Here is a 27,931-nt window from a genome sequence, read left to right on the forward strand (position 1 = left end):
TATGTTACAATTAGTTGTGAGGTGTGTTACAAGTTAATTTGCTGCTAATAATACTTAAAGTACCAAAGTGTGTGAATAATTTCCCTTGAAAAATAAATTAGAGTGGATTGAAGTTTGTCTCCGTTGAGCAGAAGAGAAAGGGCTAGTGTTACCGCTTAGCACGGTGAACTAAAATATGTCAAATATGGTCGTCAGTCTACCTTATTTGTGCCATTTCAACCAGAGCCCTTAGTGAGTGTGCCCTTAATAGCTGTGTTCGTTCAGATTACGCTTTGTTTCCTTGCGAAACACGTCTGGGATTTGCTGGCATCTAGGTGCGTGCAGGGGACGCCACAGACCTGGCCACAGCCTCAGGAGGCACAGCGCCTTGAGTTTGTGTCCCAGCTCTGCTACTTAGCAGCTGTCTGACCTTGGCAAAATTACCTAAACCTTCTGAATCCTGGCTTTTGAGCCATAAAATGGGAATGACAGAAAGATTTACTTCACAGGTAATTTGCTGTTAAGATTAAATGAGATAATGCGGGGAATGATGAGCACAGTGCCTGACTCCTTCTAAGTGCTTAGTACATGTCCATCAGGCTGTAAGCGCCCTGGGCCCAGGGACCGTGTGCACTCGCCGCTGCACCCGGGACGCAACAGCCCAGTGCTCCACAGCGGCCTTGCGGGAGTGAGGGCTCAGCTTGCAGATGAGAGTTCGGTCGTGTGCTAACAGCTGCGTGGTGTGGCGCACCCTTGCATCAAATAACTGTGTGGTTCTGCTAAGCTCTACATGCATAACACAATGTAACAACTAAGCTGAGATCCTTTTGATGATCTTAAACCCAGGATAGGCCAATTACTTGTAAACTGTGCCTCAGAAGTGCCTGAGATGCTTTTTTTCAAAACATACTTGCCTGGGTCCCATTTGAGCCAACTGTATCAGCCTCTGGGGCTTGAGTCCAAGCCTGTGCATGCTGAAAAAGCCATTTTCTTACAAACTGAGATTTAAATTTCACTATTCTAATCGGTAAAGGAGAAGTTTATTTTTCTTTAAAAAAAAAAAAAGGTGGTGCCTCTTGTAAGTGCTGGAATGAGAAACTGGGAACGGTTATATTATGTATTTCATTCACTGAACACTTGGTTGACTGAGTACCCACCGCATGCCAGGCATTATGGTGGAATTCGAGAGGCCCTGAGACTCCCGAAATGTGGTTCCTTTCCCCAGCAGCTTATATTTAGAGCAGCTTATATGAAGTGAGTATATTCCAGTTCCTTTATTGCAAAACTGATGTCAACATTTGGTATTATAGTCGACAAAACAAAACCAATCTGTGAATTACATTTTCACTGTGCTATTGATTCTTTCAACAAATATTCATTTGTTTTATTCCTCTATATGTGGGCTCGTTATATAGGTGCTGCAATAAATAAAGCACGTTGTCTCTCCGAAAGGGGCTTGAGCAATCCAAATTTCAGGCCAGTACCGGGTGTGGCATTTATGCTGCATTACCTATATTCAGCCCACCAACAAGAATAGATTTTGAATAGTACTGGAAAGGGATGTCAGAATGTCCAAATCTTTATCCCCCAAAGACATAAAACTATGTTGTAAAAAAGAGAAAACAGAACCTCTTTAAATCAAAGTCTGCTATGCAAAGCCCTTGCACTTGACAGGATGGAATGAACCCTTCCTAGGACAGGTATTGCTTCTAAGGTAGCCATGTTCTCTTTCTAATATTGATAGTTAGTTGTCTATACTGATTCTTCAGCAGGTGGTATCTACAAAGTTATTTAAGTAGTATCTAGTTTATATTTATTTATTTTTTAAGTTTTTTTTTTAATGTTTATTTATTTTTGAGAGAGAGGGAGACACAGAATCCAAAGCAGGCTCCAGGCTCTGAGCTGTCAGCACAGAGCACAAGGCGGGGCTCAAACTCACCAACTGTGAAATCATGACCTGAGCCATGACCTTAACCAACTGAGCCACCCAGGCGTCCCTAGTTTTTTTGTTTTTTTTAAGTCCAAGTGTCCTAGAACATGAATAGAGTAAGCCTGACTATCATTGTCTTTTATAAAAATTCCTTAACAGATATTTTAGTACTAAATCAAATCCCAGCCAAAGCATCACAAATGAAAAAAAAATAGAGTTCCGCTCTTAGAATCCCATTAGCATGAAAGGAATAAAACTAATTTAAATCGGTCCATCTTATGAATATAAAGGTGATTTGCACTGGAAAGATACTATGTTCTGCTATGTAAACTTCAGCTTTTAACCCGCCATTCTGGGGGGCTGCCGGTAACAGTGGAACGATGGCAACCGGACACTTTTCATTTCTCCTTCTCCAGGTGTGAGAAGCATGAACAGTACCGACATTCAGTGGTCAGCCATCCTGAGCTGGGGATATGCTGATAACATTTTAAGGTTGAAGAGCAAACAAAGTGAGCCTCCAATAAACTTTATACAAAGTTCTCAACAGTATCAGGTAAACTTTTTTATGAAGTACTTTATAATACTGATTAAACACAATGCTTTAAAAGGGAGTCAGACCGGTAGCAGCTGGTCTTTAACATTCTGCAGTTAACCCAGCCCAGAAGCTGACGATGCTGGACTTTGCCTTGTTTCCAGCGCTCCGGTTTCCCAACCATTGCTGTCCTGACTTTGTCCCCAGCTTCTGTCCTCTCCCCAGTACCTCACAGAGACAGTGTTATAATCACCGAGTCAGCGTCAGCTGTGGGAACAAAATCAGCATTGCTTCCTTCTCAGTGTTTGCTTGTCTTTTGTCACTGTGTCATTTTCTGTAGCCAGAGTGCCATCTTCTCTGCCTGGTTTTTGCAAACTAGACTGGGCGTTTAGGCATCGCGATGGGGTAGAAGGAGCACTGGGCCCAGCGAAAGCCCTCTGATCCGTTAGTGTCCCAGCTTGGCTATTTCCTGTGTGGCCTTCGGCAAGCACCCTCACCTTTCCAAACTTGAGGTTCTTTCCTCCTCTTTGAAACTGGGGTAATGGGACTCCCCACTACTCTCTCATAAAGCTGTTGTAAAAATGTCTCCAATTGTATATATATATAGTATATATACTGCATATGTACACACACATACACACACACACACAAACAGGCACACAATACTGCCACAACTTTTTCCCATAGTAAATTGTACGTTAAACCCTCTTTCTGTGACTTTCTTTCCGTGGGAAATTCTTTTGCCATTTTCTGACTTCCATTATCTACATAACACCTGGTGCCTATTCATGTGTCCTAACATTTTCTCATTCCCTGGGCACGTGAGAATGGAGTAAGCTGTTTTGTGGGGATTTTGGGCGGTGAAAGAAAGGAGAGCAGTGACTCCTTTGCTTAACCCTCAGAACACCTGAAGAAAAGGTCATGACCTTTTGTTATCTGGTTACCAGTAAAGTAACAAAAGTAAGCGAAAGGACAATGAAAAACCACCTTATTAGAAATTTTCGTAAGCATTTGAGCATCACAAAATTAATTTCTATCACGTAAAGTTTGGCACACAAGCATATCATTAAAGAACAAAAGAGTACTGTTGTAAGCCCTTTTAGCAAAACAGGATCATCCAGATTCTTTTAGAAAAATACTGTGTGATGAAGAACTTCCAGTCAAATGGCTACCTGGATGAGAGCGCCATATTTTATCTTCATCCTTAGAGACCTATCGTTCCCTCAGCAGTTCCTTAGCTTGAGAAAATTCGTCCCGGATGTTACCGTCTGAGGACTCACACTCCGATCTCACCTCCACGATCAGCGATCAGCATCCTCATCATCAGAGATGGGAGTCCTGCCATCCCCTTGCCTTCACCTTCTGACTGATCTCAGAATCGTGAAACATAGTCCCCTGTCAGTTTTCTTCTCTTTTCTATTATCAGTAGAACATGAAAAATTCTGAATTCCCAACTGTGTTCGATGAAAGCTAAAAGCAGACTACAGAAATGGTGTCTCCAGCCTTCCTTTATGTTTTCTTGAAAGATGACAACACTCTTTGGACAATGCAGTGAGAAAACCAAAGGATGACAGTTCATTTCACATCGTACATTATCCTTCCAGGAGATCCATCATTCTTCATTTTCTTGCTTGTTTTGTGTTAGCATCGTTGGGAATAATTGATGAAATAACTCCCACAGTGATGAAACAGCAAAGTGTTTTGAGCCAGAGGGAAGATGAAATTCCTAAAACCCTGTAATTGTAACTTAGGTTTACAAAAGAGTTCGGCAGACCCATACGGTAATTGCAAGACAGTGAGTTTTATTCTATATATAAAAAATAAATACATTTTCTCTTTGTTCTTATGGAAGACCTCTAAGAAAGAAGTCATGAAATATTAACCCTTACAAATAGTTAGAACTATTTAAGAAAGAAATTCAAAAAATAAAATTGGATCCACTGGATGCTGATGTCTGGAAGGTTAAGGAGAGCCAGGGTGAAGAAAGTAGTGGACATTTGAGCACATGTACAGGTCCAGGGGAAGAAGCCAGCAAAAGACAGCTTGAAATTCAGAGAGAGTACAGACAAAGGTTCTGCGGAACACTGGGTGGGGGTGGGGCTGGCCTTCAAAGCGAGGGGCTTTCTCCTCTAAATCAGGAGAAGCCCCGAGACACTTGAGGCGCAAAGGAGGGGAGAGGATGAGATCTGTGGCTGATGACCTCTGTCTTCTCAGCACAGTGCAGTGTCAGGGGACGTGGGCTGTGGGGCAGGTGGGACTACAGAAGGGACGCAGGGGAGCAGAGCCACTGGGGACGGGGGGGTCAGCTGGTGCCCGGAGCCAGAGGAAGACTCAGTAGGCAGAGAGTTGAGTGGCCTTGAACAGGGCCTCCCTGGTTAGGACTGAAGGGTTTACAGCCCCAAAGGAATAATCCGAGATTTTCTTCTCCACCTCTATCTTTCCTTCTCCTCCTATTTAAGAGTCTTTAGAACTGTGAGAAGCAATACCTCTATCTGAATGTACCCCATTTCCCCACTAGAAGCAGAAAAAAGAAAAAAAAAAGTAAAAATCAGGTAAATGTGTAAAACCGCACACAGGCACACATCACACACACATTCAGCCTGGATCGTTTTATTTAAACTTCTGAGGAACGGATGACTCTGTGTGTGTGTGTGTGTGTGTGTGTGTGTGTGTGTGTGTGCGCGCGCGTGTGTGTGCGCGCGCAGGAAAATGTAAAATCATAGATGATGATATACTGTAATACTCAGAAATAGCCTTTAGACATCTGGCTTAAAGTTACAGAATACTCTGTTATTATATCTTGCCCTTTTTTAATCACTTCAAGTAAAATGTTCATTAAATGTTGTGGTTATATATATTTTAAATAATTGTCAGAGAAGTAGAAACATTTCTCCTGCCTTTTAAACACGCTGATCCTTGGTTTGTCCCCTTTCAAAGGTGACTAGTTGTGCCTGGGTACCTGACAGCTGCCAGCTGTTTACTGGGAGCAAATGTGGTGTCATCACGGCCTACGCAAACAGGCTCACCAGCGGCACGGTAGGCCTGGGGCTCATGTCGCGGCTAGTTTGGGATTTTCCTGTTTGTGAGGGGAAAAAAATGCTTATGAAGTATAATTCGTTTGTAGAAGATTAACTGGAAATGTTTGCACTCTAATCTTTTGTTCTTTAGTCTTTTCTTCACACAAGCTCTTAAAATATAAAAGGTCACGTATCTGACTCTTTAGGTTTATTAGGATCACGAAAATTTCTGAAAATGATTATAAAGATCTTATTTTTGGTGTCACAGACAGATGGCATTTTGAGTCATGATCTCTTTTGTGATGATACTTCTTCATCACATTGTGATGTTCGTTTGCGTGTATTCTCGGTGTCGACCTGAACGTCTAGGAGTATACCACAGGATTCTGTAAAATTTGGAAGTCTAGAACCTCTAATATTTAACCTTCCTACAGCCTCTGGACTGCAGCAAAATCCAAATAGCCCATCTTGATTTCTACCACTTTCTGAAAGAAATTTATTTTAGCCATTTGCTGAATTTCCGGGATTTGAAAATTAAATTATAAAGCCGTCAAGTGAAGAAAAGACATATTATGCAATACTTATTTTTAATTTACTGTTGTTCTTTCTTGAATCAACTCTCTGTGGTGCTGTTGAGGGTACGTAGCAAGTTTAGGGTAATAACTCAGTAATTATTTTATTCTAGAACTTTCTTGTTTCTTGTGCTTTCCGCCCCACCCACACCCCATTGCAGTTTTCTTTCTTAGATTATTAAATATCTTTTACTGGGTAAACTGGTCTTGCTAGCATGGGGTGATGCTAGGTTCCTCTTACTTCTCTGTCCAAGTTTATTCCCTTTTAAACTCTTATTAAGGTTCTTTGCCATGATTCTTGGGGTATAAATATGACCATAATAGTGTTTCTGTCTTTTAGCCTAAGGGACCATTAAAATGCTTGAAGCAGGTATAATTTGATCTAACCAGCATTGTAGGAAGCCCACTGTGCACCTGCCAGGAGCAACACTGGGGCGTATGAGCCTGAGGCGGGTGTGCCAAGCCCAGAGGCCGCTGTCGTGGTGCAGGTGGGCCATGGGGGTGGCTCTTCACAAGAGATGGGCACGTGCGGGTTCTCACAGGAGAGTGAGGTATGTGCCCCGAGAACAGTTCGCACCCAGGCTGGAAGGACACCAGAGAGGGGCCAGATGTCAGGAAACCTGACAAGTTACACTTGAGCTGAATCGGAAAGGATCAGTTTCCTAAGTAGAGAAAAGAGGAAAGAGTTTTTCAGGCACAGGAAACCAGCAACGTGGCAAGAAAAGAATGGTAACTTGGGGGGTGGAAAATACTTGTATGTGTAGTTTAGGGTCTGAAAGTCTGGGAGGAGAGGTCAGAGCCGGGGAGAAGGGGCCTGGGGTAAGTTCTTTTGTACCAGAACAGAAAGAATGATGAGGAAGCAAGCAGAGAAGCATCTGAGCTCTGGGAATGTCTCCTGTTCGCTCCCAAAGGCCTACAGTGGATGTTAATTTATATCATCTCTAATATTGACTGCTGACAGCACGTGTGTCTTCAAAGCTCACCCTTCGGTTTCCTTCTCCTCCAAACATATTTGGAGCCCCGCCGCTACAGCAGTTGCGTGCTTGCACACTCAGATGACTTTGCACCATGACTCCTGTTTAGAAACTAGCTTCCTCTTCTCTTTTTACTTTTCCTTTTGTTTTTGCCAACCCTTTGAACAGCCTGTGCTTGGTTCTTCCTTCCATTCTTACTATCCTTTAAGGTTTTTTTTTTTTTTTAATGTTTTTAATGTTTATTCTTGAGAGAGGAAGAGAGAGCACGCACGCACGCACGCATGAGCAGAGGAGGGGCAGAGAGAGAGGGAGACACAGAATCGGAAGCAGGCTCCAGGCTCTGAGCTGCCGGCACAGAGCCCGACTTGGGGCTCGAACCCACAAACCTCGAGATCGTGACCTGAGTTGAAGTTGGACGCTTAACCGACTGAGCCACCCAGGCGCCCCACTATCCTTTAAAATCTTAATTGTATACTAACACAGCGTGTAGTGCAGATTAAAAAAAGATGAAATTGTCAGTACAGGAGTAATTGTGCACAGCATAGCTTTGAATGTAGCAGATGGGAGGCCTCGCTGTCACAGTGTGAATACAGAAAGACGTGCTTCTTTTGCTTTTGAAGTTACTAGAAGCTTGGGAAATCTTATGTTGCTTACGCTTCCACAGTTATATATTTACCTGGAAGTAGATTTTTCAGCTTTATTTATAAGGGTTTTCTTTTTCTCCCAAGGATACTAGTATTAAGTAATCAAGTCATGAGATTAACAGTTACTATTTAAACCATGTCCAAAAATGCATGTTAGCTATGTGGTTTTAGCACTGTTTTCTTTGAGGGGAGGTAACATGGGTTTTTGTCGATGTTGTTGCTGCTTTTCCTCGGGGACCCCCTCACCATTTTGGCACCCCCGAAAGCTGCATCGTGACCAGGTGCCTGTGTGGTTAGCAGGAGATGCCTTGTGTCTCCAGTTTCTGTTCTCCCAACCCACTGAATGCTGGGGTTCTACAAGTATTTATGTTCTCATGGGAGGTAGCTTTAACACCGACAAAAGACAGGCTCCCCGAGGGCCATGCAGGGTGTGACCAAAATAGTTGTTAGGAAATATTTTCAAGAGGGTCTTATGAAATACATTCCTTACCTAGTGAAGCATATCTAACCGTACCACATAAGCCTTTAAGTTTCTGTTGATTCTCCCAAGATAGTCTTCTAAAATGTATTCCACGTAAGGGTACATGAGTTGACTTGTTAGAAGGAATTATCTATAAGCTGTTTATAGATTAGAGAAGAATGTCTGCTAAAAGTGATAACTGATTTTAAAATAATTGCTCTTGAGTCCGTTTTTTCACTAATTAACTAGTATGGCCACATGATCATCATGTAAGTGAACACCTGTATTTCTGTTCTCTAAATCAGTGGTGGCAGGAGAATAAATATGAGGTTTATCCGAGATAGTATTATGCCATTCAAGAGAAATTTTTAAATGAAGTAGGCCATGATTCCTGTTCTGCTCATGGAAATTATTTTCTGACCTGTCAGGGAATCGTCTAGTAACACTAACTCTTACAGTCATTTTAAAGTGCAAAATCTGTAAAATTATCAACAACCACTATAGGGGTCCTATGCTGTGTTTACCCCATAAATATTATTCATGATCATGGGGTAAACACACACACACACACACACACACACACACACACATGTGTGTGCAATGAAAGCATCCAAGAGCTAACACACTATCATAAAACTCCCAAGCCAGAGATGTAAATAAGCAGGGGGGAGCTCTGGCCTTGAGGGCATTGTCAATTCTGGAGTATTGACCCTGTCGTTGGACGCTTTTGTGAGAGGAATCAATAACAATACCCAGGGACTGAGCAAGCTGGGGAGTCCCACAGAGGCCCTTCTCCAAAGGCTGGTCCCTGAAGGGCTTCCCCCTAAGAGTGAGGATGAGTCCCATGGGACCACCTTTCGTGTGGCATTACAGCCTGGGTCACAATTCCCTGGGGTGTCCAGATCTCAAGACTTGACTTTGGCTAAGGTGTCTGTAGACTGGTAGGATGGTCCAGGTCGTTCGTTCTCTTCCACAGGTAGAGGAGCTCCTCCAAATGATTTTTTAAAATGTAGTCACAGATACATAAAACCAGGAACACAAATGTACAAGTAAGAACATGAATACGTGAAAAAGTTAAAGTTGGTTATAATAAGAGAAATGCAGTTCAAAGCAACCTTGATTGTTACAAAGGTTGGGAAATGTTCAGAGACCTGGAATGAGCAGTGAGTCACAGACTCGTGCTGCAGAGCCCAGGCAGAACAAGAAGGGGCATCCCTCGGGCCCAACTAGCCTGAAGCATGGTCTAGAAGGGCTCTGGGTACATCCCTTTGGCCCTGCAGACTCCTGGCCCTGTGGGAAGGGTCCCAGTTAGAGAGAGACGGGGGAGCTCAGACCCAGGACTTTGGCCCTTGTGGAAATCACATCTCGTCTCTGTGACTGTCTGTGATTGTGTTTGGTTGAAGGTCACGTGTCCCAGCTGAGCAGAAGTCCCTGCCACACAGCTGAAGTGGGTCATTCCAAGAAAGAATGTGGGCCTAGTATTGCCTGGGCACTTGATTCTTTAAGAGTAAAATATGTATTTTATGTGCATAAAACACTGGACTGCATAGCACTTACAATAGATGAGCAACAGCTAATATATCAACACAGATATGTTTCAAAAACAATGGTGAACAAAAAGGCAAGATGCAAAAGATACCTAAAGAATAATAACACATACTTAAAGTTTATCAACACGAAAACCAAACACCATGTTGTTTATGGTTATGGTAACATATGGTAGAACATATGGGAAACGTGGGAAACATAAACACAAAATTCAGGATGGTGGTAACTTCTGATGAGAGAGGAAATAAGACAGAACAGTATACAAACTATGTAATGTTTCATTTTTTTCCCTGTTTAAAAAATAAACTGATCGGATAAAATATTAAGATTAGTTTACCTGAGTGGCCAGTTAAATAGCTTTCTCTTATACTTATCTTTCTACTTTTCTATATCCTTTGAAGTAAAATATTGAAATAATTTATGACGATAAACAGCTTAGTCTAATGAAAGCAAGAGTCAAACCTAGCAGAGACATCTGGCATCTGTGAGCCAACACAGACCTTGGAACATCAGTTTGCAGTCTTTCAAGTAGAAGACCAATCTGTAACTACGGACAAGTAATGGTATGGGAGCACATCACCGCTGGTGACCTCGTGAATTGGTACAATGCCTTTGGAAAGTACACTGTCAAAAACTACAAATGCTCAAGTAAATTAAGACATTCTAACTGTATAAAATATTATAACACCATTAAAAGTCATTTTGAAGACCATCAAAAATGCAAAATGCTTACAGGAGAATTTAAACTACAAACTTGAAAATGATTTGTACGGCAATAATCGTACCTACAAAAATACATGAGTATTTGGAGAAAGACCAGACAAGAAGACAAAAAATGAAAAGCATATTCATGAAATTATGGGCAATTAAAACTTTGATAATGTTTAATCAGTTTTACTCTTTAGGACAAAGTTGAACTGAAATGGATTGAAAAATGATATGCTTGAGGGGCGCCTGGGTGGCTCAGTCGGTTAAGCATCTGGCTCTTGATTTGAGCTCAGGTCATGATCTCACAGTTCAAGGAATCGAGCCCTGTGTCAGGCTCTGCACTGGCAGCATGGAGCCTACTTGGGATTCTCTCTCTGTCTCTTTGTCTCTCTCTCTGTCTCTACCCCTTCCCTGTGCATTTTCTCTCTCTCTCTCTCTCTCAAAATAAATAAACATTAAAAAAAAGAAAACTGATATGCTTGAATGTTTGAGTCACTTCAGTTTTTTATTTTTGAGATACAGTACTAGGAAAACTTTTGTCATGGTTTTTATCTTATACTTTACTGAATTTCTTAAATTTCAGCCTTCAGAGATAGAAATGGAGTCCCAGATACATCTCTATGGGCACACAGAAGAGATAACCAGCTTATTTGTTTGCAAACCCTACAGTATAATGATAAGTGTGAGCAGAGATGGCACCTGCATCATATGGGATTTAAACAGGTACAGAAGGAGGGCTGTAACTCCAACGCAGCTGTTTTTAATGTTTCAGTTCTTACTGTGTGAAACAGACGCACTATAATAATGTCTTTACCAGAGCGCCTGGGTGGCTCAGTCGGTTAAGCCTCCAACTTCGGCTCAGGTCCTGATCTCACAGTTTGTGAGCTTGAGCCCTGCATCGGGCTCTGTGCTGACAGCTGGCAGCCTGGAGCCTACTTTGGATTCTGTCTCCCTCTCTGTCTGCCCCTCCCCCACTTGCTCTCTGTCTCTGTCTCTCAAAAATAAATAAACTTAAAAAAAAATTAATAATATCTTTACATTATAATAATTTTTTTTAATATATGAAATGTATTGTCAAATTGGTTTCCATACAATACCCAGTGCTCATCCCAAAAGATGCCCTCTTCAATGCCCATCACCTACCCTCCCCTCCCTCCCACCCCCCATCAACCCTCAGTTTGTTCTCAGTTTTTAAGAGTCTCTTATGCTTTGGCTGTCTCCCACTCTAACCTCTTTTGCATTATAATAATTTTAAACATGAAATACAACCTTTACTTTATAATCTAATTGAAATCAAACAATCAGTTAAGAACAAAGTTAGGAATGCCTTCTGAGTAAAAGGTCCTTATACTGAGGAAAGGAATTATACAAGTAAGAGAATATAATTTTATTTAATGATCATATGCAAATTTATATCTTTGTCTTTCAGGTTGTGCTATGTACAAAGCCTGGCAGGACACAAAAGCCCTGTCACAGCCGTCTCTGCCAGTGAAACCACAGGTGACATTGCCACTGTATGTGACTCAGGTGAGTGAGCCCCGAAACCAGAGCCCAGAGGTCGTTGTGCTAACAGCACTCAGCTAGTTCCTTCCATCGTAGGTGAAACTGTTGGATTACATCTCTCAGGTCCCTGCCAGATCCAAATACTTTGGTAATAGCATATTTGTGTATTAAAATACAGTGAGTCCAAGAGTGAGCTCATCAGTTAGGCACCAATTTATGCAAAAGTTAGTATTATCATAGTTTAACTCTGTTTCTGATATATGTAAGATTGCATTTGAGCACATGTGTTAAGCAAATTATTATTACGTAAATTAATCTGAATTTTCTTCGCTTTTGTTTTCCTATCCTTTTTTGGCTTCTGCTTTTTAACTACTAATAACTTCACTACCTTCCTCCTAAGTGCAAAGCATCAGCCAGTGATCAGTTTTGAATATATTTCTTCCAGTTCCTGAGAACAATATTATAGAATAACAAAGGGAGGCATAATTTGCCTTAAAATTTGCATGACAAAGTTAGATCTCCTAATCAGAGGTCTTATTTTTAGTTTTGGTTTTTTTCAAGTATACATGTTGTAAAACTTGAGGAAAGAACAGTTGGAAAATTCATAAATTTTCTGTTTGCAGATCTTAACATTGAAAGGATCCTTTGACAAACTGTCTTTTTCTGCCCACTCAGTGTAGAGGATCTTTGACATATCTGTAGTGGGTGATCCTCTATCCTTTGCTTGCATGTTTTATATTGTTTGTTTCTCTTTTCTTTATTTTATTTATTTGGAGAGAAAGGGAGTGTGTGAGAGGAGGAGGGGCAGAGAGAGAGGGAGAGAATCCCAAGCAGGCTCTGCACTGTCAGTGTAGAGCCCAATGTAGGGCTCGATCCCAGGAACTGTGAGATCATAACCTGAGCCAAAATCAAGAGTCAGACACTTAACCGACTGAGCCACCCAGGCGCCCGTTTGTTTTTTTCTGACACCAAACAGCTCTCTAATCCTGTGCCGTCACCTGGGTGCCCCAACAATGCAATTTAGTTCTGACACAAAGTACTTGAAGTTCTTTAGCAAATTTGGGAATTCCCAAGACCCCCCCCACCAGGTTCAATAAATATCTAAAACAACTTACAGAACTTAGTAAAACACTATACCTAACTACTGTAGTTTATTATAAAGGATAGAAATGAACAGCCAGATGAAGGATATAGGGTGAGATCCAGAGGGTCTGTCCTTGTGGAGTCAGAGTGCACCCCCCCTGCTGGCACAGGAATGTGCTCCCCAACACGGGGAACTCTCCTAACCCTGCTGTTGAGGGGTTTCTCGGAGGTTTTGTTATGGAGGCACAGTTGATCAAATCATTGGCCATCAGTAGGTAATTGAGCCCAACCTTCAGCCTCTCTCCCCACCCTGGAGGTGAAGTACTGTAAATTCTAACCTCCTAACCCCTCCCCCCACCTTGGTTTTTCTGGCGACCAGCCCCCATCCGGAAGCTGTGTAGGGCCTGCCCCCTAAGAGTCAGCTCATTAGCAGACAAAAGATGGTAAACTACAAGGGTCTCTGGAGCTCTGTGCCAGGAACCTGGAACGATGACCAGATATTTATTTTTTTTATTATGCTACAGATACCTCTTGGAGTTTTATTGTTGATTTTACAAAACATTCGTTAATTCTTGTATTCAAGAAAAGTAATATCTTCAGTCATGCTTTAAAGGTATCAGATGAAAGCATTTGCCAGTGTTAGCATCCAGTTATAAAATAATGTCATGGAAACATTTTTATTTGCTAATCATCATAACTGAAGGGAAAGATTTTAAACAGTTGACATTGGTAATCCAAGTGTGGGCAGATGATTGATGACTTCGATAATTGTTCTTCCTTGATTTGTACATTAGCAGCTTTTAGTATGTCTTATCAAGAAGGAATCTGGGGGAATAATGTAATGATTATTTATATAGAGTTCTCTACTTTCTTGTTTTGGCAACATTTGGAAGTTAGGACTGACCTTAGGGAGCTGAATTTTGTAAAGTTAATTACTTTCCGGCTGCCAGTAGTGATTTATATCTGTGATATTATATCAGCTAGTCATATGGGAACAAGAAACAAAATTACTTTTGCTGCAATTACTAACTCACTGGAAGGCTATTCAGGTGTCCCTAGGTAGCACACAGCACAACAGAGTAATGGCTAGAACTTTTTTTTTTCCCCCACTTTGAACAAAAAGACCTTCTCTACTTTTTTTAAGTCTCTTGGTACATATATAAGAGAAGTCATAATAAGAATTTGGTATAAAGAGAACATGATAAAAATAATGATTTTTAAAAGACAGGCCAAATTTATGTTTAGTAACCCAAACTGGACTTCTATTCTTAATTCCAAGAAGGGAAAAAAGTCATCAGATGTAGCCTACCAAAGATCTTCACCCTTTAGTGAGTACCATCCAAGTAACTTTAAAAATCAAAATTTTAATAAATATATGTGTGTGTGTGTGTATAGATGTTACATGTGTGTGTATGTACGTTTCTGTGTGTACGCGTTACACATATATAAAATTTCTGTATCGGGGCTGAAGTTCCACATGCAAGCTCTTTACCCTTGATCATAATTCCCCAGTCCTTATTATGGGATGTGATTTTTATAGTGATGAGAAGTGAAATTTATTAAACTATGTAAATGTTCTAACAGATGGTTTCTGCATTCTTTAAAATCATTCTGCCACTGGATCAACATATGTGCCTTTTAACTGGGGTTCATAGCCTGGTCATGTGGTGCCAATGGCGTTAGAGAGTCAATATTATGAAATTCAGGGTATTCAGTGACTCTCCAATCGATTTTAATCTCAGGGAAGATGTATAGGAGGAATTTTTTTTTTTCAGGAGTGCCCAACTTTCTCTTAGTTGATGTGCTGAATTCAATTCTATGTGAGAGCATCCGGTAGTGAGTAAAGGCCTCCGTTTGGCTGTGTACTGTCTTCGGCAGATGAGCAGTTACTTGGTTTTGTGGTAGCCCAACGTGCTGGGTAATTCTTTGCCTATTAAGTTCTGGACCATATTTCATAGAGTCCAGGACCACATTTAGATTTTTTGTCCTGAGGGACTAACCTGTGCAGAAGCTATGGATTACATGGAACGCTCAACGCCTCCATCGGTACCTTCAATAAATCTTCTATCCTGACTAGTAGAAGTCTGGTTGTTTTATTCTTCAAATCTTTTATCAAACACTAAATTCAAAACAAAGAGTGAAATAAATGTCTACTCAAGGAAAAAATGAGTTTATCGTCTACAAGTGTATTTCTTTCGTATACTGAATCTGTAATCTCCCCTAATCAATGGGAAGTCTTAAGTAAAACCCGGCCATTTGTTCATCGTTTTTCTCTACATATGTGATAAGTATATTTAACATGATAACTGCTATTTAAGCCATTTAAAAATATATAATTTGGTGGCATTGTCACATCCACAGTGTAGAGCAGCTGTCACCACTGTCCACTTCAAAAACCTTTTCGTCACCCCCAACAGAAACTCTGTAACCATAAGTGTTCCTCCTTGCCCCACAGCTTCTGGTGACCACCCTCCTTTCTATCGCTAGGAATTTGTCCATTCTAGATACTTTATGTTAAGTGGAATCATACACCATTTGTCCTTCTTCGTCTTGTTTATGTCCTTTATTTCACTTAGCCTGATGTTGAGGCTCATCCATGTTGTAACATGTATCAGAACCTCATCACTTTCATGGCCAAGCAATATTGCTGTGTGTGCCCCTACCACGTTCGGTGTGTCCGTTCATCTGTGCACGGGAGTTGGGCTGTGTCCACTGCTTGGCGGTCGGGAACGGTGCCGTGGCACGGAAGGCGTTGCGTTTGTGGTATTTGAAGGTCTTCAGCGTATCTTTACATAAAGAAGTATTTGCACAGTTTGTTTCTTTGCTATAAAATATGAAGTCTATGAAATCTTGTCGTTGCCTTAATAAAGGAGAAAGTTAAATTCTGTAGTTTTTTTGCTAGTTCTAATGGAGAGATAAAATCAAGTGTAGTAACCCTATGGCATCCAAACTTTATCAAGCCTCTTAACCTCTGTCTTGATCAGCTTGAGAATACTTCTCCCAAGAAGGCTGGGCTCATCATCCCGAGGCCCCAAACCTGCAGCCCCATTTTATAGAGGATGGGGAGCACTGATCGCCTCTGGAAAACTACAGAAAGTTTTGTTACTCATGGTCTTTGAACAGGGAGAATTAGTTTAATAAGTCATTGATTTACAAGATTCGTTGTGAGAATTAGATTTCTTTTTTTTTCTTTAAGAAGTAGTTTTTGACTCAGCTAAGTTTTATTGTAACTTTTTTTTTCTCTTCAAATTCACATAAGTCACTTCTTATAGATGGTTCCACAGAATATTTTCATTTGTTTTTGGAGATTGTTTAACTCTCTAGGTACTTTCAAATTCAGACTTGGCAGTTCGTATACTAAAATATTACAATTACACACAGATACATGATTAACTTACCTGTTGCTCTCTATTATAAATTAATATTTTTATTTTCCCACTGGTCATTGTCACTAGGTAAATACACAGAGCTCTGTGTGACTTATAATGTAGTAATTTTATTTATACAGACTTCAGTCATGACTTCCCTGTAAATTTTATCACTGAAACAAACAAGCCTGGTGCACAGTGGGGGTGGGGGAGTGGGAGGGGTAGGGGTAGTCAGCCCTCTGGGACCCAGGGCGCGGGGTCCTGGATACACCCACACTCTGGTGACCAGCCGAACGATTTTGGTGTTCTAGCTGGTGGAGGCAGTGACCTCAGACTCTGGACAGTGAATGGGGACCTCGTTGGACATGTCCACTGCAGAGAGATCATTTGTTCTGTTGCTTTCTCTAACCAGCCAGAGGGAGTATCTATCAATGTGATTGCCGGGGGATTAGAAAATGGAATTGTAAGGTAAGAGGAGTTTTCGTTCTCTTTGTTTGCTCTTGTTCATAAGGACACATCAGTTTCAAAAATTAGGTTTTTGGTTTTTTTTTAATTTTTAATGTTTATTTTTAAGACAGAGACAGAGACAGAGAGAGAGAGTGTGTGAGCAGGGGAGGGGCAGAGAGAAGGGAAGACACAGAATCCGAAGCAGGCTCCAGGCTCTGAGCTGTCAGCACAGAGCTCAATGCGGGGCTCGAACCCACAAACTGTGAGATCATATCTAGGCATGTTAATATTTAATATTTAGAGATTTAAAATCACCTTCAGATATAGGTTCTTTGCTTATTCCTATTTTATTTATTTATATATTTTTTTTTACTGTTTGTTTATATTTGAGAGACAGAGCATGAGTGGGGGAGGGGCAGAGGGAGAGGGAGACACAGAATCCAAAGCAGGCTCCAGGCTCTGAGCTGTCAGCACAGAGCCCAATGCGGGGCTCAGACTCATGAACCAGGAGATCATGACCTGAGCCAAAGTCGGATGCTTAACGAACTGAGCCACCCAGGTGCCCCATATTCCTGTTTTATTTTTAAATAACAAACTTAGCTGTAATGTAGTTTTGAAATTGTGTATTGTCTGTGAAAATTTACCAAGTTTTCTTACTCCCACATACACCCCCTGCAAACTTCCCAGAAGGAACTACAGTTAATTGTTTATTGTGTTTCCTTCCAGATGATTTTTAACAAATAAACAGAAATTTAGGACTTTTTAGTGAAGGAAATTTTAGTTTGCATAATTAGATGATGACTTCTTCCCTCTCTAGGTTATGGAGTACATGGGACCTAAAGCCTGTGCGAGAAATCACATTTCCTAAATCAAATAAGCCGATTGTAAGGTAACCGCCCCCCCCCCACCATTCTTCATGATATACTTTGTGACTGTATTTTTGTTAGAGAGTTGTTAAAGCAAACTGATGTGAAATATGTGATGACAGTCATAAACAGCTGACCATTTATCAAACACCAAGCTGACCAAGACCTTTTGCAAGAGGAGACACAGTGCACATCTTCGTAGGGCTTCAAATCTGAGTTGGGAGCTCCAATCTAACAGAAGACATGCTGGGAGAGTGCCCAGGGAAACTTTTGAATTGTAGAAACGATATCCTTTCCCTTTCTTATTGAAAATACCGTAAGGATGACTGATAGCGGCAGGAAGGTACTTGGTAATATTGATAAACAACCAGTTACCCTTTGTTGTACTAACACACTTGACCTTAAAAAATCAACTGGAAATCAGTCATTCAAATTCTACGTTATTACATTAGTTTATTTTCAGTGCACTACATTTGCCTTTTCCTTTTTCAGGGAAATAAAATATCTCCCTAAAATAATCACCACTTGTTTCTATAAAGAGAACATGTGGCACTGTTATCTTTTGTAAACTTTCCTATACTCAAGTATTTGTTGTTTAAGTAATAAAGCATAAACAAGGCGGTAAGAGAAAATATGCAGAGAAGGAACAGAATGCACTGCCCTCCTTGATCCTGATTTTCTTCCGTATCACCTCGTCAGGATGAGTTTCACAAAGTTGTCAGCAGGGCAATTAAACTGTATTAGGATTACACTGGAAACCGGTGGGTTGTAAGCAGGTATTTCGTTGGGCTCTCTGCTCCGGTAAAGATATCTTAGCTTCTTTACACTGATTCCTGTGTGATCACCAGTCTGCAAATGCAATTTTAAGACATAACGTACAGACGGGATTTCTTTCTGACAGCCTCACGTTTTCCTGTGACGGCCACCATCTGTACACCGCGAACAGTGACGGGACCGTGATCGCCTGGTGCCGGAAGGACCAGCAGCGCCTCAAACAGCCCATGTTCTATTCCTTCCTCAGCAGCTACGCAGCTGGATGAATGAGAGAGAACCTCGCTCCTCCAAAGCACTTTAGCTCCAAACTCGATTTGTAGACCTTCCCGGTTTTGGGAGGTTGAACTTGAAGAAACGGATGACCAAACAAATCATCCAAATAACGATCAGCCCTCTTCACCTGCACAATATTCTGCAGCCTCACAAGGTCCTAAGAGAACAGTTTTGTTCTAATTTAGTGATAATCCAGAGGGCTGTGTCAGTATGTCCCAAGCAACAAGATTCAAGTCTTACACGATAAATTAAAATCGTATCTTTAAAGTTTTTACCCATAAGCATAATCTAAAGAAAGGATTAGGATCTCTGCTTTTTCTGTTATTCCAAAAGGGCCAGTAGAATGTCAACTGGTTAGCCTAATTGTTTATATAAAATACTCTAAAAATTATATTTAAAAAGTTTTATGCCAAGATAATCCACCCTCCCCCTGAGAAAAGGAAGAAAGAAAAGAAAAGAAAAGAAAAGAAAAGAAAAGAAAAGAAAAGAAAAGAAAAGAAAGAAAAAGTGAAAATTAATGAAAGGGATAAGAATCGTGAACTTGATAAGTGCTTTATCTGAGAAGTAAATCACTCGGTCGGTGTCTGGGCACCAAACACTCTGTGGAACATGTGAATACTAAAACAAACCACTAATGAATCTCAATGTTAAGCAGTTTTTTTCCAGTTGCCTTCTTAGCTCAAAGTAGAACCAGAATTTTTTGATGGCCACAAACAAGAACACAGGTATCTTTGATTTCAGACACATTCTGTTTCTTCGTAAAACTCCTTAAAATCCAGAACACTAGATACTGGTGAGTCACTAAGATTTAAACACAATGATAATTATCTTAATATCTGCCATTTACCGAGCGCTGAATACCTAACAATTTGCAATAGAAAGCCTCCACTATGCAAAAAGATGGCACAGATATCAATAATATATTCTAGGTAAGACATTTAATGTGCAGGGAGTGTTTTCTTCCACAAAACAATTTCAAAAGAAAAGGAGACTGCTTACTTTGTTTCCAACAGGACGCAGAGTAATTCTTACAGGAAACGGTTTCCACTGTTTCTCCTAACCAGTGCTACCTGAGAATTCTAGAAGCAGTAGAAAAATCTAGGTATACACCTCAGAAAACTGGCACACCATAAACCAGAATTCCTACAAATCTCGGGATGGTCTAGCTCTACCAGATATTACGGCTCTATTTTTACTTGGGGTGCTGCTTTATTGGCTTTGAAAACACTGTACAATAAGCTCAGTAATATGTCACCACGGGATAAAACTATGTATTCCTGCCTAAGAATAACTTGCGTGTTTGTTATGGAAATCTAATTCATATGGTGTTTACAGAACTACTTTTGTAACTTCCAGACTTTCTAAAACATTCTGCTTAAAAACTGTATAAAATACAATTCAAACGTCTCTGCTGTCACCATAGATGCAGGAGACAAGCGGCCACGTATGCTTGTTATTCACCGGACACGCTCACAGACTGCATTTAGATCACGGTTTGCACAGACCAGGTCTGCATTCTGAGGTCCAGAAGGTGCAGAGATGAGATTATTCCTATTCACGTTGAAGTGATCTTGCTTTGTTTAAAAAAAAAAAAAAAAAAAAAAAAAAATTGCAGCTATTGTCTGGCTTTCATTTTTTCTACCAAGAACTTTAAATTAGTCCCCTATTAGAATAGGGTTGCTACTCGGTCTTCTTTTTTTTTTTTAAGGCTGAATTTCATCATTTATTTAAAAAGAAAATATGCAAAATAACTGGTCTTGTTAAGAGTGCAATATTATATTTTTATGTAAAAATAAAAATTAATTTGGGGGGATTATTTATTCAGCATGAAACTTAATATGTGTATGTTTGAAACACTTCATAATGTGCATGTTGTAGTAAACATTTCTGTAAAATATCACAAGCTCTGTCATCTTTGTATACACTGCCACTTCAAACTGGGAATAAATTTCATAAAAATAGATGTAAAGACCTATTCTTTATACCATTTAAATATTACAACCAGATCTCAAATTGGTGGCTTTTATTTTTTTGTAACCCATCTATGTTCTCTCTTTAGCTCTCCTATACACTGATGTCACTAAGAAATAATAACTTTCGTTTCTTAATTCCTTTCTTTATGAGAAATTTTACTTCAGTCTTTACTAGCCTTAAATAGAGTTTAGGCAGACTTTTTAAAGAAAATAGATCTGCCTCTCCCACCCCCAACAGCCGATCTATCACGAGAGCCTACTGCGTGCATCACTGTATCACTCGGCTAAGTGCTGAAGATACAGCTGTTCCCTGCATTCCTGGAGGTTACAGGCCGGGAGAGAAACGCGCTATCAGTAACATACGATGTCCGTAGTTACAAAATACGGGAAGTGCCGTTAAGGTAGAGTGTAGGGTCCTCTGAGAGAATATAACAGGAAGAATTCAATTTAGATCAAGAGGATCTAGAAAAGCCTCTTGACAAAGGGAAAGTTTTGTTGCAAACTGATGGATGATCGGAATTTGACAGGTAAAGATGGGGGCAGACGTGTTCCAGACAGCACGTTTACCAGCGCCAGAGGCAGGAACATCAACGAACAAAGGCCCAGTGAAGGAAAGAGCGTCCTCTACGCTCCTCAGCCTCGCCGGTGGGCGTTGCAAAGTGGTGTGTGAATTCAAGGAACGGCAGCCCAAGAACCCAGAATCATTCTTCTAGTCTGCCTTGCCTCTGAAGTGTTTTCAGGGTTCTCGGGAGTAGAGCACCCTTGTTTCTAGATGTCCGTCTTCAGAAGAACTCAGGAGGAGCATCTGGCGGTGTAAGCCAGCCAGCCTCAGTGTCCCCTCCTTACCTGCAAGTCTCAGATCCCTCTTCCTTTCAACTGTGTTGGCTCAATGCCAGTTATGCACAAGGCCGAGGCCAGGTGATGGGGTCGGGTGGAAGAAGAGGAGGGAGATTCTAGCCCTTCTGAGCTCATACCTGGTGATCTGCTTCTCATGGAGGAATTGTTCCACGTTTTCAAAGAAAGAGCTACAGGGTTTTCCTGTTCTGGGTGCTGACATAGAAGGATCCTGAACTCACTTCCTTGCACAGATACACTGAATCTATAGCTACTTACAGAAAAATTCCCTCTGAAAGAAATGCAAAAACTAGCTGAGCAACTCTTACATCTTGGTGGGGGGGGCAGGGTGGAAAAACGACAACATCAAAACGGGGAGGAGAGGCGAAGACACGGTGTCACCATAAACCACACTCTCGGAGAGGCGCCCACAGATAGCAGAGAACTCACAGCCCTAAGCTTCTCCTTGAGAGGCAAAGGGTTTGAACCCCACACCTGGCACCCCTAACTTTCAAGACCTGCACCTGAGAGATGAGTCCCCAAAACATCTAGCTCTGGAAGACAATGGGATTTGCATCCACAGGACCACAAGCTTATAGCAAATTTAAAGGGGTCTCTGGACTCACCATGGCTAAACCTCTAGGGCACAGTGCAGAGGCAGCAACTGAAATGCAACCAGTCTTTCTGTGAAAGAGGCCTGTGGTTTATCTTAAAAGATTCATCCCGAGGGGCAGGTCTTTAACAACACACATCTCGAGGCCACCGGACTGCAGAAGCCGGCAAGGACCGTCTCTACGCTCGCTCGCTCTGCCTCCAGGTTATCTCCCAGAAAGGAGGTTGTGCACATGACTGGGGCCCCAGTTTTTGCAGCCATCACCCATGGGACACCCCCTGATCACCAGGCTGGTGGCCAGTAGGGCTTATGTTCGTTGCTCTCACAGGACTGTAACAAATGGAAAATAGTTTTTTTTTTAATGTTTTTATTTTTATTTTTGAGACAGAGCATGAGCAGGGGAGGGGCAGAGAGATAAGGAGACACAGAATCTGAAGCAGGCTCCAGGCTCTGAGCTGTCAGCACAGAGCCCAACATGGGGCTTGAATCACAAGCTGTGAGATCATGACCTGAGCCAGAGTAGGACGCTTAACCGACTGAGTCACCCAGGCGCCCCGAAAAATAGTTCTTAACCAAGGTACAGCACAGAGGCCGTGGTCATAAACCCTAGTCTTTCTCTGAGAGAGGAAAGAAGCACTATGAAGAGTGGGTTGGGGGCGGGGGACTTCTAATTAAACACATCTAGGGGTAGATTGCAATCCTCTCCAGAGATCAGGGAGAGCAGCGGGCATCATCTTCTTGCTCTCCCTCTGCCCTGCCCCCTGGTGCTGGTGTCTCCCAGAAAGCTGCTTATGTACGTATCCGGCATCCTGGTCCTTATGGCTGCTGCCCAGAATACATATCCTTTGATAGACTGGTTCTGGTAGACAGGCTCATGTTCATAGGTTCAACAGGACAGGAGCAAAGAAACAGTTCTTAACTGCTTAACATCCAGGGCTCAGTGCAGAGGAAGGAGACAGAAATGTCCATCTCTCAGTCTTTGCATTAAAAAGTATATTTGGGAACCTTAAAAGCTGCTGCCTGAAGGTCTGGCCTCCAATGAGCCTGAATCTAGATGCTGAGATCCTCCCTTGGTACACCGACTGGTCTTGGCACACCCTCAACTGTTGGAGGCCACTAAGAATAAGTAATTTGCTTAGATAATCACAAACTTTTGAGACGCAACCAAGAGCTGAGGGGGGGGGGGGAACAATAAGGTTTAGCTCCTACAGAAGAAGGCCACTCCTTCAAGACTGAGAGAGTTGGCTGTTTTATTTAATGCATAGAAACCAATATAGAAAGTCCAAGAAAATGGGGCACCTGGGTGACTCAGTCAGTTAAGCATCTGACTTCAGCTCAGGTCATGATCTCATGGTTCGTGAGTTCAAGCCCTGCATCGGCTCTGTGCTGACAGCTCAGCCTGGAGCCTGTTTCGGATTCTGTGTCTCTCTCTCTCTCTCTCTCTCTCTCTGCCCCTCCCTCGCTCATGCGCGCTCGCTCTCTCTCTCTCTCTCTCAAAATAAACATTAAAAAAATTTTTTTTCAAGTCCAAGAAAATGAAGAAACATAGGAATATGTTCCAAATGAAAGAACAAGAGAAAACCTTAGAAAAATACTTCAATGAAACAGAGATAAGTGGTTTACCTGCTAAAGAGTTCAAAAAGAAAAATGGCTATAAAGATGCTCACCACGGTCGAGAGAACAAGGCATGAACAAAGTGAGAATTTTAACAAAGAGAAGGAAAATGTAAGAATGCACCAAACAGAAATGACAGAGCTGAAGAATACAATAACTGAACTGAAAAATAGAATAAAAGGGTTTAATAGCTGACTTGATGGAGAGCAAGAAAGGATCAGTGGATGAAAGGATTGGTGAACTCAAAGATAGGGCAGGGAAACTCACCTGATGAGAGCAGAAAAATAAAAAGTAAAGATAGGTTAAGTGGCACATAGGACAACATCAAGCAGACCAACGTTCACATTATAGGGATCCCAGAAGAAGAGAGAGAGAACAGGGCAGAATACTTGTCTGAAGAAATAATGGCTGAAAACTTCCCTAACCTGGGGAAGGAAACAGACATTGAAACCCAGAAAGCCCAAAGACTTCCAAATAAGATGAATCCAAAGAGATCCACACCAAGACACGCTGTAATTAAAGTGTCAAAAATTAAAGAGTCATAAAGTCAATGTTTACAAAAGTGAGTAAGGAGGAAAGAAATTCAATTGCCTAACACTTGGAGATTGAAAGTATTATGGAGTTCTTGGATTATTCACATTACCCTTACTTTGCTGATTACCCTTCAGCTATCCCAAACTGGGGCCAACATGTCCCCATTTGTTCCCAATATGTCCTAATTCTTGGACAGCTGCATTATTTTTCAATATCTTCCCCTTCTCAGGATAACACTCCATATACCATGAAGCCAAAGCACTTCAAAACTTTACAGGCTTAAAACCTTTAACTAGGAAAACCAACCAAAAAGCATCAACAGTTGGAGTGAGGGGAGTAGATGGCCATTTGAAATAACAAGTCAAGATTAAGGTCAGAGGCAAAAGAGGTTTTAGGTTTGGCACAAACTGGCATTTTGAAGCATCACATGGAGTGTTGACAATATTTATCAGATACTTCCCCCAGGTTATGTCCAATTTAAGCTCCACGATTAAAAAAAAAAAAAGCAGCTATATTTGCCAATATGAAATATATACACTTGAACGTCCAATGAGCTGGGAAGGAGGTGCTATTAATTTTATTGTGTGTTATATGGCCTGAACAGAAAAATATATCCTGCCACTTTGGGGACACTGGCTTGCAACTCAGCTGTTTGAGAGAAATCAAATAATGCAACGTGTCCTTTGAGGTCAAAACGACTAGATGATTATTTGAGGCTGGGCTTTAATATTCTCGCTCAAATGCTAAGCTTGTTTCTCCTCTCATGAACAAAGTTAATGAGAGATGAGGTTGGAAAAGATTGCTTTGTGGCAACGTTGGGCTCCTTTCCAAAGTGAATTAAACTTGTCTTGCCAAAACTTTTGAGGGCTGATAACAATAAACCATTTTTTCATTCCCAGATTTTAATTTAGTTAAAAGAGCTTTAAAAATCCTTGGAATCCAGGTTCAAGCATCAAGAATTAAAAAAAAAAAAAAATCTTGTGGTGCCTGGGTGGCTCAGTAGGTTAAACATCTGACTCTCGATTTTGGCTCAGGACATGATCTCACGGTTTGTGAGATCAAGCCCCATGTCAGGCTCTGCACTGTGCAGAGCCTGCTTGGGATTCTCTCCCTCTCTCTCTCTGCCCTTCCTCTGGTCACACTCTCTCTCTCTCTCGCTCAAAAGAAATAAATAATAAAAACTATCTGTTTTCTCTCTCTCTCAAAAGAAATAAATAATAAAAACTATCTTTTCTGAGATTTTAGGAAAAATCAAGCAATCATTTTCAGATTTGTTGATAGGACCTAAGCACAAATGGTTAATCAGCTAATATCATTACAAGATTTCTATAGATACTTTACTATAAATGAAAGTAAAACCTACTCATGTGTGCTCCTGGTTACGTAAGAATTAGACATCTATTTTATTTCCCAGGATGGTCTGGAGAACAGAGTTGTGAGGTCTCATGTTTCACAGCCTGTAGTGAGATGGAAAGAACAGGTGTCTGCCACAGCCCTTTCTACCAGGTGCGTATTTACACACACCCATGCTCCTTGGCCCTCAGAGTCAGCATCATCTGCTACGGTTCTGCCTCACTGATCCTGGTGCTTATCATGTGAGCCACCCTCTTCCCCACTGCTTTACTTCCTACCGGGAATGATTTCTTTCAGTTATTACAGTTGACCATTCAGAATATACTCAATGTTGAGAAATCTTTCTCCTACGAACATACGTAAGTTTTGAAAATAACTAGGGGCACCTGGGTGGCTCAGTCGGTTGACATCTGACCCTTGATGTCAGCTCAGGTCATGATCTCAAGGTCGTGAGATCAAGCCCTGTGTAGGGCCTGCTTGGGATTCTCTGTCTCCCTCTTCTGCCCCTCCCCTGCTCATGCACATGTGCTCTCTTTCTCTCTCAAAATAAAATAAACATTTAAAAAACAACCAAAAGTCATCCAGAGCTGAATCAGATAAATTAAATATTTGATAACTGCCTTAGTTGAAAACAAAGCACAATTACAAGGTAACACACACAAAAAAATTGTGATTCTGCAGGTAATTCCAAAAGAGGAATTTTTAAATATTTTGGGCGATTTATAGTATCATTGAAATAGGGTAGAGTAGGTGCATGCTAGAAAAGGACAGATGGATGGATGGATGGATGGATGGATGGATGGAGTGGGAGGTGGGGGGGAGGTGGATGGCCAAGGGGATGGGTAGGTGCACAGATAGACAGTATGTGTCACATTTGTTTGTTTCTATGCTTGTTTTTAAGAAAACTTCCCAACTCAACCTACCAAGTCCTAGGTTGCCTTTCCTTATCTTTGGATCATGTCTTCCACAGAATATGAAGCCCACACTTGGATTATCTTCACTTTCACACTTTCCTCAAGTTTCTTCTTTGCTAAGGAGCTCCTTGCCTTGGAGTGAACTTACTTGACTTCCCCTAAAGAGTGTCTCACTTCCTTTCTTGCCCTCGGCTTTTGTAGATCGCAGTTCTATGTTCATCTCAGGATAATTCTTATACAAATAGGATAAGAATGACAAGGTTGTACACACATGGACATTCCAGGATTACAATAGGTCCTTATGGAGCCACCAAAAAAAGCTAACTTAGATGCCTATGAGAGACCAAAAATGTGGTTATCACTCAGGGATGAACTGTGCCAGAAGCAAGCCGACTTTCAATCTGGTAATCCTTTTAATTTCCCCATATCAGACTAACATTGCAGTTTTTAATGATCACTCTATCAGTTAGTTGATCCTTACAAACTTTTTATTCAGGAATAATGTTCAAAAGCTAAGGCTTTTTGTAATTTTCCTCCTAAATTGCCTCTGCCTACACCACATCGCCTTTGCCAGATCCTTAAAAATATTGAAAATTAAGCAAATGAATAAACACATGGATTTTCTTGACGTCCCATTAAACGTGGGGTTTCATTTAACATTTTTTGAGTCTCTACAATATAGCAGACACAAAGATGTATAAGGTCTGCTCTCAAAGAATGAGTAGAGCAGTAGAGAGAGAGATTTAGAAAGAAAGGAAAGGAGGGGAAAGGAGGGTTGAGGGAAGGAAGGATTAGGATACAATAAAGTAAATTTTCCAGTAGAGGCTTCTTCATATCAGAATGACAAGATTGGGATGTGAGGAGCAGTTAGATCAGGTTCCTCAAAGATAGCAATGATTTAGCCAAATCATGAAGAAAAGAGAAAACTTCTAGACTTGGCCCAGGGTGGAAGGAAGCCAAGGCTGAAGGAAAGCATCAGAGACAAAAGGCAAAAGTGAAGAGATGGGGGAATGAACTCAAACGACAGGCCAAGAACTCCTGCTTCCTTGCACTTCGGGGAAAAATGGGATCAGACTCACCCTGCCCTCCTACACAACTGGAAACTGGATATAATACAAGAAACCATGGTTGTCAAAGCGTGAAATACAAGCAGCACAGGACTGTGATCCCTGGGACAGAGGCTGCCTCAGCCTCCTGCCAGAGGGCACTTAGCAGCCATGGGGGCGGGGTTCCTAAGAAGGGCCTAGAAAGAAGTCTTGCTGAGAAGAAGAGACAGAGGTTAGCACTTGCAAGGCTGAGAAACTGGAGTTTGTGACATAGAGTGGCCCAAAGAAGGCACCCAGACAAGAAGAACCAGGTTCCTGTGAGCTTCTGGAGGCTCTGGCTGAATACTTTTGCTCTGAGCAAAGGCTGTCCAG

At 41.3% G+C, this 27,931-nt stretch overlaps 1 protein-coding gene across 7 annotated transcripts in view; it reads left to right on the forward strand.

Annotated features, from left to right (window-relative positions):
* The window catches only part of LYST (lysosomal trafficking regulator), a 243,766-nt gene extending 217,751 nt beyond the window's left edge, over positions 1 to 26,015 (forward strand). For 6 of the 7 annotated variants that reach the window (XM_042961056.1, XM_042961055.1, XM_042961058.1 and 3 more), the window contains 7 exons: positions 2,326 to 2,462; positions 5,379 to 5,477; positions 10,948 to 11,087; positions 11,794 to 11,891; positions 16,630 to 16,786; positions 17,583 to 17,654; positions 18,533 to 22,495. In XM_042961056.1, coding sequence (XP_042816990.1) covers positions 2,326 to 2,462; positions 5,379 to 5,477; positions 10,948 to 11,087; positions 11,794 to 11,891; positions 16,630 to 16,786; positions 17,583 to 17,654; positions 18,533 to 18,671 — 842 coding nt within the window. In that variant the 3' untranslated portion in view covers positions 18,672 to 22,495. Of the gene's footprint in view, positions 1 to 2,325; positions 2,463 to 5,378; positions 5,478 to 10,947; positions 11,088 to 11,793; positions 11,892 to 16,629; positions 16,787 to 17,582; positions 17,655 to 18,532; positions 22,496 to 25,660 lie in introns of those variants that run through there. The other variant, XM_042961060.1, reaches the window with a different exon arrangement.
* The last annotated feature ends 1,916 nt before the right edge of the window (positions 26,016 to 27,931 follow it).

Source organism: Panthera tigris, chromosome D2 (assembly GCF_018350195.1).
Source record: "Panthera tigris isolate Pti1 chromosome D2, P.tigris_Pti1_mat1.1, whole genome shotgun sequence".
In the NCBI taxonomy this organism is placed as follows: domain Eukaryota; kingdom Metazoa; phylum Chordata; class Mammalia; order Carnivora; family Felidae; genus Panthera; species Panthera tigris.